At 34.3% G+C, this 11,787-nt stretch overlaps 1 protein-coding gene across 2 annotated transcripts; it reads left to right on the top strand.

Annotated features, from left to right (window-relative positions):
• Window positions 1-4,815: 4,815 nt before the first annotated feature.
• Window positions 4,816-11,787, top strand: LOC107759204 (homeobox protein knotted-1-like LET6). Of its 2 annotated transcripts, none has more exons than XM_075240266.1 (4): window positions 4,816-5,889; window positions 6,144-6,390; window positions 10,039-10,283; window positions 11,354-11,787. In XM_075240266.1, the coding sequence occupies exons 1-4, from the start codon at window positions 5,563-5,565 to the stop codon at window positions 11,555-11,557; spliced, it is 1,023 nt and encodes a 340-aa protein (XP_075096367.1). In that variant the 5' UTR covers window positions 4,816-5,562; the 3' UTR covers window positions 11,558-11,787.

Here is an 11,787-nt window from a genome sequence, read left to right as displayed (position 1 = left end):
AACCAGATTCGAGGCCCGGGATTTGAAGAAAACCAAACAAGATCAATAGAACAACCCCAAAAGTTTGTAAAAGACTAAACAACAACAACCAACATCACCACAAACAGACTCAACCACGCGTGTATTAAACCCAAAACTAAACTCGTAGACTACTTTGTTTTTGTTTTCTCTTTTTAAACTCTCCAGCACTCTCTTAAGATTTTCAGAAAAATGTTCAACCCCTCTCCAGATTTCCATAATGTCTTCCTCTCTCCTTTTTTTTTGTCTTGAAATGACCCTATTTATAACAAAACTCTTGCCTTGAAAGACTTAAACTAATCCGAAATATTCTCCCCACACTTGCATGCCTTGTTCCCCAGTATATTAAACAAGTGTATTAGTTCCCACTACCACATGTCTTGTCCCCCACTATATTAAACAATGAATTATTGCCCACTACCACATGTCTTGTCCCCCACTATGTATTATTTTAATATTATTAGTGCCTAGTGGACGAATCACTCAAATTAATTATTTTTTAAGACTCAAAATCCCGAAAATGCCCCCTGAAAATACTGCAATTTACCATTCTACCCCCATCCCTTTCAACCTGTACCAAAACCATATCAGCTATAACCAATTCACCTAATCAACGATCCAATTAACAAACAAACTCTGAATAAACAAACTCGCCAAACAAACTCCTAATTGACAACATTCATGAATTAATCAACAGAGTCAGATTCATATCAACAAACTTAACAGGACAAACAAGTAGATTTAAATCACTAAACTCAACATCAGTTGAACTCAAACTAGTAGGAAAATCGTCAAAACGCACACACACATAATTTCAACGAATATGCAGTAGGAATATCATGCGAAAACTCTATAAAAAATGAAACCACATATTAAAATGAAACCAAAGAAAAAAACAACAAAAATCCGTGAACGAGCTACGGCTGACCTTTATGCTAACGATCTGTCGTCGAACAAATCGTCGAACAACGATGAACTTTCGATGAAACACAACTTCGTTCACGACACCGTTTCGACGCTTGATTAACACAGCTAGTTGTTTTCGGCGAGTTGGGGTGTTGAAGACGTGACAGTGGAGCTGGTGTTTGGAGTTGTTTCACGGCTGCTGTTCGTCGTGGGTATGGGTGGTCGACTGGAGAGGGGTGGTCGACTGGAGAGGGGGGTGGTTCGCTGGGTGTTGAAGACGGGCCGCTGGTCGACGAGCTGCTGGTCGACGACGATGGCAGTGCTCGCTGAAGAGTGGTCGACGGACTGGTTGAGCTCGACGAAGAAGATGAAGACGGGAGGCTGTTGAAGACGATTGTGTGTGTTATGGGTGAGTTGCTGGTCGTCATGGTGGAGCTGGGGTGGTGACGACGAGAGGGCAGCCATGGGAGCTTGAGTTGTTCGTTGGTTGAAGGAAGATGGACGACGGGGCAGCTGTTGCGTCAATGGCGACGTGAGCTGAGTGGTCTGGTTTACGACGAAGAAGACGGAGGGGAAAAGGGCAGCCATGTGAGGGATGATGGGGACGACGGGGAGGGCAACCATGGATGGCGATGGTGCTGCTATGGAGGTGAGGTCGTTTGGAGCTGATGTAGGAGGAAAGGGCGGGTGTTTTTTTTAGGGTTTTGGGGTTTGGTTGTTTGGGTGAAGGGTAACTGAAAGGGGGGAGGGTCCTTTTGGTTTAGTGCTGGACCGGGTCGGGGGTTTTGGGTTGGGTAAGGGGTTATTTGGTTTGGGCCTGGGGTTTAAAATTGGAGGAAGGGCCCAATCCGATTTTCTTCTTCTTTTATTACTTCTTTTTTCTTCTTTTATTTTTTCTTAAACTAAAACTAAATTCTAAAAATCCTAAATTATCCTATAGAACTAAATTAATTTATAAAAGTGCTAATTAACTCTTAATAACAATTAACACACAATTAAATAACAATTACGATAAAATTACACAATTTGGATATTAAATGCCAAAAAATGCGACGTACATTATTTTTATGATTTTTGTTCTTGTAAAACAAACTTAATTGCTCCTAATTGTAGAATTAAATCCTAAATGCAAATGCGACATATTTTTGTATTTTTTATTAATTTAACAAATAAACATGCACGGACAAATACAAATAATTATCCAAAAATGCCACGAAAATTCTCAAAATTGCACACAAAAGGAAAATTATTTTATTTTGAATTTTTGGGAGTAATTTTCATATAGGGCAAAAATCACGTGCTCACAGTTAGCTACAAAATTTATATGTCGCTAATTTATATTTTTTTATACAGTACTATGCTTTAAGGTTTAAAAGTGCACCAGGAAAGAAAAATAACATTTTCCGGGCATTTGCGGAAGAAAGAGAAATGAAAAGATGGAGAATGAACATAAAAAGAAGCACTCGGTTAACGCAATCGTTCACTTTCTTTATCTGATATTGTTATTTCTTTTACTTTTTTGGGGGCTATTTGTATGTTATTTTGTTGGATATACAGGTTGGAGAGTACTGAATGAAAACCTAAAAAATTAAATATTGCCTTCAAGATTCTTTTGGGGGTGGGTAGCATTTTCCATAAAAGAGAGTAAAAACAATCTGCGGCAACGTTCTCATGGTGTCCAAGTTACATTTTTTGCACGAAAATGGAAATTGGTGGGGATTGAAATACACAAACCAGAAGCTGCCATAAGATAATAATAGCATTGAATGCACCAAAAAATATAAATAAACTGAACAGGATATCTAGGAATGAAATGTGCTGTTTGTCAATAATAGGAAACCGAAATTATATATGGCCATTGGAGCTTAGTGAAATATCAAATATCATATGCCTTAGATGATGAAGAACCAGAAGAAGAAAAAGACAACAAAGTTAATAGTCCCCTATCTCAATAGGGTAAATCTTTCTCCTAACATTTTATTCCAAACACTTGTTACATATTTTTCCCTTTTTATTTGTTCAGGAAGTTAGACCTATTTCTTAAAGGATAATTGTTTTCTCCCTCTAAAAGGCTAATTAATGGGCTTGATCAGTTAAATACACTAATAAGATAAAATAAGATATTATTTTAATCAAATTAAATAGTGATCATCTGATATCTTTTGGGTTATCCAATAATAATTTTTTTGTACACTATCGGATTCTATAAGTTAAATGCAATTGTATATTACAAATATTCAAGCACAAAGTTCTTCACGTTGCATCAAGGACCGCTCAACGGATCTCGTGGCCTAAGGAGAAACCATATTGAGGGGTCCTTAAATTTATCTTATTAAATATTTATACTAACAACAAAAATTGCTTTTTAAATAACAAATTAATCATTTAAGAAAAAAAGAAGAAGCAAATTTCAAAAAAAAAAAAAAGAAAGAAAGAAGAAGAGCACAAAAAAATAAAGTGGTGGACTATCGGATGTTGAGGTCCAGAACTCAAAGTGAAAATTTTAAATTGGCTATCATCACAAACAAAAAAAAGAAATAAACATACATAACGTAATAACTTAAGTTTTGAGCATTGACGGTGTCAAAAATATTTACTTCTTTTGATCAATTTAAACGATAATTGTACTTCATTCTATTAAGTAGCACTTATTGGTGAATATCTAAATAAATTGTAAATGACCTAATATAATATGTCGAATTACATCAAAAGAAAATCGGTGCATGGATATTTTTGTGTTCATGCAGTTTCAGAAAACATTATAAAAAAATTCATTATGTTATCGATATATATAACTTAATTCCTATATAAAAAGAATAAAATTAAAATTGAAGAGTGAAGCAAATATACTAATTAATGAGGGAAGAAAATTATCATAATTTAGAAATTTATTGGTATAAAATAACCTCAATCAAGTAACAAAAAAATATATTGTAACACTTTTCTTTATACTAATTATTTATATAAATTATATAGTATATAGTAACAACAATAATAAGAACTTAAAATGAAGTTGGGGCCTCAAATGAGGCCTAAGGCATTGGCCTCACCTCCCAAAGCATTGTATTATTATTATTATTACTATTATTATTTAAGTACATTTTTTTATAAATAAATGATTTTATTATCAAGTTGCAATCTGTACAGGATCATCCTAACCTGAAGAGCTAATAGCCTGTTTGCCAAAAGTGCTTTTTTTTTGCCAAAAGCATTTTTGGCCTCACCTCTCAAAAGCACTTTTTTTGGTCTCACCTCCCAAAAGTATTTTTTTTTTGCCAAGCTTCTAGAAGGAAAAAAAGTGCTTTTGAGGAGAAGCAGAAAAAAGTAGCTTCTCTCCAAAAGCACTTTTTTGAGAAGCACTTTTGAAAAAAATACACTTAGAAACAATTTTTTAAAGCTTGGTCAAACACTAATTGCTGCTCAGAAGTGTTTTTCAAACTAATTAGCCAAATACAAACTGCTTCTCACCAAAAGTACTTTTGAGAAAAATATTTTTGAAAAAAAGCACTTCTCAAAATAAGTTGATTTTTGCAGCTTGGCCAAACGGGCTATAAGTCTCATTCTACATTTAAGTACTTCTATCATCTAGGGGTAAAAGTTCAAACTTTCCATCTTCTTTGCAAGCTTTAAGTACATCTTTTATCAATTCATTATGATAATTTTTATTAATCTACTTTTAAACTCTGAATTAACTAGAATAAAGTCAATTTACTGGTATCAAAGGACATATAACAAGGGAAAGCAAAATGAATCATAATAAATGAACGGACAAAACAGCTCTCAACTTTTACTAGCAACAATACGGGTACTAATTCAATCTGCCTAGTCTCCCAATAACTCAATAAACGAGAACCAAAAAGTAACTCCCCCACCCCCCTCCCCCACCCCCCAAGAAAAATAGGGGAAAAAAGACACAAGAAACACATAAAAACACAGAAGAAACTGCACTGCACCTCGATTTGATCATTCCTCCTTGTGTCTGAAAAATCAAATTTATTTTTTACTTAGCCTAAGTTACTACTACTACTTTGTTTTATACACCCTCTCTCTATCTAGTCTAGGAGGGGATATTGCCAGTAATGGCAGTGTTTCAGTGGCAGTGCAAGAAAAAGGAGTTAGAGTTTTCATTGGGAAGGTAAAATTTTTGCACCCAAAAACAAGCGAACCCATAAACACCTTCATGTTTTTCATAGGAATTCTCTTCTTCTTCTTCTTGTAAAAATACACAAGCTACCCTTTCCTTGTTACACAGTAGATAGATTATAGAGAGAGAGTAAAAGAGAACCCTATTTCTATTTTTTCACTTGCAGAGGGAAAAGAAAAGAAAAGAAAAAGGAAAAAAAGTTGGGTTTGCAGGCTTTGCTTTTTCTGAGAAGGAGAGAGAGGCAGTGTTTCTTATCTGACTACTACTATTACTAACTATGTATTCCATTAAGGATTTCCTGTAAAAAGCCTGATTTCAGTAAGCATAAAACTCGGGAGATCACTCACTGCCTCTTTAGCCCCAAAAAGAGAGGGAAAACAAAAGATAATTACACAGTGTGCGTGTGTGTTGTTTCATAGGCAAAAACAAAAGGAACAAAATTAAGACAAGAGGGTTATAAGAAACTCAGAGAAAGAAAAAGGTAGTAAGAGTTAATGGAGGGGGGTGGTTCTAGTGGAAATACTTCATGTTTAATGGGTTATGGAGATGACAACAACAACAATAACAGTGGAAATGCAGCCCTATGTCCTCCTCCTATGATGATGCCTCCTCCTCCTATTAATAATAACAATGGAGAAAGCAGCAATAATATTGGTGGCAACAACAACAACAATATCCTGTTTCTTCCTTTTATGGACAACAACAACAACAATAATCCACATGAAGACGCAAACTGTTCTTCTTCTAGTTCCATCAAGTCTAAGATTATGGCTCATCCTCACTACCCTCGTCTCTTGTCTGCTTATGTCAATTGTCAAAAGGTGAAATTAATATACCCCTTTTAAGAAAAAGAACATTTTTTTTCAAGAATTGCAAATTAAAATTCTTGTGAGAAATAAAGGGCAAGGTTTTCTATAGTTGACTCTCTGTTATAAAAAGAGAGTGTTTCCCCAAACCCTTGAAGGAAAAAAAATATTATGTATGATAGGGACAGTAACTGTATGTTCTTTTTTACACACTTTTATATCTGTTGAAGTGTTGATGAGAAGATAACCTAGTTATGTATGTATTACAGATAGGAGCTCCGCCGGAAGTGGTGGCAAGGCTAGAGGAAGTATGTGCCACGTCAGCAACAATAGGCCGTAACAGTGGCGGCATTATCGGAGAAGATCCAGCGCTAGATCAGTTCATGGAAGCTTACTGTGAAATGCTGACAAAATATGAGCAAGAACTTTCAAAACCCTTTAAGGAAGCCATGGTTTTCCTCTCAAGAATTGAGTGCCAGTTTAAAGCTCTCACTCTTACTTCCTCCTCTGAATCTGGTGATGACTCTTTTTCTAACCCTTATTTTGTCTTCACCTTCTTTTTTTTTGAAAAAAAAAAGAAGAAAAACTTAGAATGGGTGATGTGTATTCTTTTCAGATCCTAACTGTTTCTTTGAGTTTATTCACTGCTTTGAGTTGGTTTGTTTTTCTAAAAATTAATGTCCTCTGCATGTGCATGTTTCCAAGGATATGAGGATTTAATTAACTATAAACGAGCTCAGTTCCATTCCAGATGCAATTATTATTTTCCCATTCTTTAATCACTTTCCACACCCTTTTACTACTAAGTATTTTATTTTTGCTATTTTTCTTAATATCTAAAGTATTAGTTTCTGGGAAACTAAGATACAGTACATCTTTATGTATATATGCATTCTAAGGCTTTGCTTTGTTATATATAGTTATGTAACAATGACTCTTTGTTTTGATTCCCTCTCAATAAATCCTGTTTTGTTCTTCTACATGTTCATCTTCTGTTGATATGTTTGGATGTTTGTAGTGCAAGTAGGTTTAAACAGCAAAATACATTTGTCCCTTGTTAATTATTTGAAACTTGATGTTTGTATATGCTGAAGAAACCAGCTTGTCTTATTTCTTTATTTGGTATGACCCTGGGGAATATGACTTTCTTGTTGCAGTTCTTTTAAGAACAGCCAATCAAATTTCTTTTCACTATTCATGCCCAGGTATTGTTTCTGTTATCATGTTCTTATCTAGTTAGTTCCATTAGAATCTTCAAGGTTTGCTGAATAATTGAAAACTTGTACCTGATCTAATGAAATGCTAACCCTAGTTTTTAATCAATTCATATCTGGAATCAATTAAGTTAATTTTATCTCTCACGCTCTAAGCAGCAGATTGTTGCATTTGTTTCTTTTGGTGAAGTCTTTTTCCATTACAAACATGCATTTTAAGTCAGTTTTTATGGTTTAGTTTTTAATGATTCACATAAATGTAAGTTCTGGTGGCATTTCATTTGTTTTAGAATATGGTTAAACTCTATCCATTTTATGAATGTGGATGTTCTGATGTTCAAAGGTTCTCTCTTTTACTTTTATTTTTATTTTTATATAGAGTTTAAGTTTTATGCATTGACAATATAAAATGCATTTACATCATTAGGTCATTTAAAAGGTATTTGCAGGTAACTCAATTTTATAACATGATTTATAACCAAACATAAATGACAATTAACTACTCCATCCATTCACTTTTACTTGTCCATTATGGACTTTGCACGCCCTTAAGAAATAATAAATGAAGTGCATAATTTAACATGATACCCATATTAATTGATGCATATTTTTAATGGATTTGAGAAAATGATTTGAGATGAGTAATTAATACTGTGGGTATAATGCTAAAAGTAACAAGTAAAATTGAAAATATATTTTTAGAATACTGCACAAGTAAAAGTGAACAGAGGGACTAATATACAACTTAAATATTTCCTAGTAATTTTATTTGAAGGTATAATAATAGAGTTTATGAACTTTTTTGCTGAAGCATGCATTAACTAGTTGTCTTGGAAAATGATTCATAATTTTCAAAATGCAATGGTTTTTTGTTTAACTTTGGGAAAAGACTTTCATCTAATTTATTAGTTTGTGTATATTTGGATTCAAACTTTTTAACATAATTAGTTTAACCTAGAAAGCATCAATTCAGTATGATTCTCTTGGCCAGCACTAAATTTTCATTTATGGGCTGTGAAGAAGTCCTTGAACTGAATGATTAAGGCATCACGAATAGTTCCAAACTTTGACATGATTTCAGGTCCCTCTAAATGTCGTCTTTAGTTACTACAGAAAAGAATATTGAGATAAATGACAACTGATGGAGATATGCACCTTGTTTTTATAGGGACCCACGCATGACTCTTTATTTGATTTGGAGCTTTGATTGGAGTATTTGATAACGTCCTTGGAATTTCATAAAATGGGAACCACACTTTGCTTCTCTCCACTTCCTCTTTTTGATTATTATTTGACAACTAGAATGTGATTTCTAGCTACTATTTTAATGTTTCCTGATTAATGAAGTTGGTGTGTTTCCATTAGATCTTCTGTTCATATTTATGTTTCCTCAATGTTTTTTGGTTGAGTTCGTTTTCTTTTTGGTCCAGCAAATATCTGATCGAATTTATTCCCTAAAGGAAAAAAAAATCATCTTGGTGAACACTGACTGCTTTTTATGATCTCATTCTATTATTGTTCATATGCTAGTTGACAAGGGGTTTATTATTCAGTCAATGTTGTATGTAAATTCTTTCTTCTTGGACTTATTATAGATATAGTCGACAATCATAGAACTTGTGAAATAGTAGTGTATTTCTAAATGAGCCTTTAATTCGCTGAAGACGACAGAGTTGATGAGTAACAGATGGGTTCTAGCTTGAAGGACCCTTTGATGTGCGAAGCTATATCTTGTAGTGGTGCCTACTTTCCTTTGTGCAAAAGTAGTGTCATCCCATGAGATTGAGCAGTTTTAGTGCTTGCAGTTAAAAGACAACTGAAAGAATTAACTCTTTTTGAACTTATTCTTAACCATGGATAGGGACCCTCAAGTAAGTTGGTTTATGATTAATAATGCCATCGTTCTCTAGTTTATAGTAACTAAGTTTAGTTTGTCAAAGTTTATAAGCTTTTGAAATGTTGTACCTTGCATAGATTTGGTGAATCAGGAATTCTTTGTTTTATGATTGTGTTAACTCTAGCATACTTTTGCTACTCTAATGTGAGAAAGCGCTGAAAGAGGTATTCAAATGCTAACACTAGGAGCAAATGATTAAGAATTTGGTTGAACATAACTAAAAGATCCGTGTCACCACAGTATTTGGCAACTCTATCCTGCCCAATGTTGCGCGAACTCCAAAATGAATGACCCATGTCGAATCCTCCAAAAATACACTATTTTTGCAGGATCCGATACGCTCCCAACAACATTTTCGGAGAGTCCGAACAACATAGAATTCCTGCCAAACCTTTGAGGACTTCCCTTATAAACAGAAAAGTGTCTCAGAAAACTTCAGCCGTACGCACACTTAAATTTGTTACCAAATACATATCTGTTAATTATGTTGCAGTATTCATTCATTGAGATGACGGAGTCTCTTTTTTATTATAACTAGAAATTTACTACTTTGCACTATATTGTACTTTGCTTAAGCCTGATTTTATCCTTTGATGTTCTAAATTCACTTCAGCTAGAGACGATATCTGTCTTTCTTTTTTAAGCTGAGATAGATGGTACTATTGACTGCTTGATCTTCTTGCATGTACATTGATAACCTATCATGAGTTTCTGCTTTTTTATTTGCCTATTTACTTCATCCGGGTATTTGTCAGTTGACTTGCTGTTAAATATGCCTTCTGTATTTGATTTTACTAAATTATGGAGCTCTGAATACATGAATTCTAGAGAATTTTTTCATAGTTCAAAGAAATTGAACGGCTTTGGAAGCTTTAAGTAACCATATGGGTTCTGAAAGTGATGTGACATTGGTTTTTAATATTGTATCTTAATATCTGGTGATTCTTACCATTATGTTCCAATTAAGCACCACGCATTTTAGCGACAAGAGTTGCTGCAGGTTTTAAGTAATTTTATTTGGCTGATGCTTATGCGAAAGTCTTGCAGTTGCAGCTCTAGGTGAGGCAATCGATAGAAATGGATCGTCTGAAGAGGAGGTTGATGTGAATAACGGTTTCATCGACCCTCAGGCTGAAGATCAAGAACTGAAAGGTCAATTGCTGCGCAAATACAGTGGTTACTTGGGTAGCCTTAAGCAGGAGTTCATGAAGAAGAGGAAGAAAGGCAAGCTGCCTAAGGAAGCAAGGCAACAACTGCTGGACTGGTGGACCAGACATTACAAATGGCCATATCCATCGGTATTACCCTCTTTGCCTTTTTATATCATGACTTTTCTATTGATGTATGAAATATGCATCAATTAATCCATTGTTACATATATCGAACATTACATCAATTTCTGTTCTGCTCCATTAGAGTCTTCGGTGTAATACTCGTTACTGTTTACCCAAAAAACGGTACAGCTGAATTTATACGTGGTTTCTAGACAAGTAAATTAATTTGATCCTGAAATAATAAAATGAGATGATTGAAGAAATATATAACACTTAGCCTTGATAGGAAGACGAAATAACATAAATAAAGATTCTGGTAATGAAGCCTCTGAGCGCAACAGTGATAAGAACAATAAGAAGGACCCAAAATAAGAAGATAAAATTGTATTGAGCTTTTTGTAGATTGTAGTATTAGTTTGCCAGAAGAATTCCTCCGTACAATGATAACATAGCTCACTATTTATAGCTAGGCCTAGGGAAAGACGTCCTAGGATCGTGCCCTTTAATGCCAATTATGAGGGCCTTGATGAAAATGTGACGGTGAACATAAATGCCAAATTTCTTGTAACGGGCAACTTACTTAATGCTGTGTAATATTCTCCATTGAATGCTACCAGGCGAAGAGTATTTATTGCATCCTTATGAGCGTTACTCTTTCCGGTGACAGACAGGACAGTTGCCTTCGGTTTTGGTTATCCCCGTCTTAGATTCCATGTGTCCCTCTTTTGAGCGGTCACGTAGCATTGCATATTTTACCCTATACAACTACTTTTGCCTGTTAAGTGATTAGGAGTTTTGATGGTAACTGTATACTGATAAATTAAACTTTTCTGCACTGATAATAATAACATCGAATAGTTTTTTTACCGTTAGGTTCAGATGTCTTAACAACAACAGGTAAGTGGTTTTAGTATTCCTAATCTTGTAGTAACATAAAATTTTGAAATAAATTGCCTACTATAACCAACTAAAGAACACTGTAGTGTATTTTTTTTGGAATGTCAGTGTATATAAGGTAAATTCATAAAAGAAATGTATATTTCCAAAGAAAATCTCACGATCAATTTATCTATGTGCGTGTTATATATTAACAGGAATCCCAGAAGCTGGCACTGGCTGAATCTACAGGATTGGACCAAAAACAAATAAACAACTGGTTTATCAACCAAAGAAAAAGGCACTGGAAACCTTCAGAGGATATGCAGTTTGTGGTAATGGATGCTGCTCATCCACATTACTATATGGACAATGTTCTCGGTAATCCTTTTCCAATGGATATTACACCAACTCTCCTCTAAATTCTGGAGAAGGCCAATTCCAACTTATGAAAATTAGAGTGATTCTTGAATCTTTAAAATGTGTAGTATTAGATGTATTATCAAGGATATTTTGCATATTACTCGTATGCATATCTAGTTGTTATTGTAACTTCAAGGCTAAGACCATAAGTACTTGTAGTTCGAGCTATTTCTGTTATGGTTAACTTTATTAAATTAAATTTACTAGTTTGTTATATGTTTCGATGACA

This window comes from Nicotiana tabacum, chromosome 3 (assembly GCF_000715075.1).
Source record: "Nicotiana tabacum cultivar K326 chromosome 3, ASM71507v2, whole genome shotgun sequence".
NCBI classification, from domain to species: domain Eukaryota; kingdom Viridiplantae; phylum Streptophyta; class Magnoliopsida; order Solanales; family Solanaceae; genus Nicotiana; species Nicotiana tabacum.
Note: the sequence above shows the minus strand (reverse complement) of the source record. Positions and strands in the feature narration are given on the sequence as shown.

Excerpts from the sequence above, each read along its gene's own strand:
- LOC107759204 (XM_075240266.1), top strand. The coding sequence starts at position 5,563 with ATGGAGGGGGGTGGTTCTAGTGGAAATACTTCATGTTTAATGGGTTAT. Across the intron at positions 6,391-10,038 it reads TACTTCCTCCTCTGAATCTG|CTCTAGGTGAGGCAATCGAT; the intron begins GTGATGACTCTT and ends TTGCAGTTGCAG. Across the intron at positions 10,284-11,353 it reads ACAAATGGCCATATCCATCG|GAATCCCAGAAGCTGGCACT; the intron begins GTATTACCCTCT and ends ATATATTAACAG.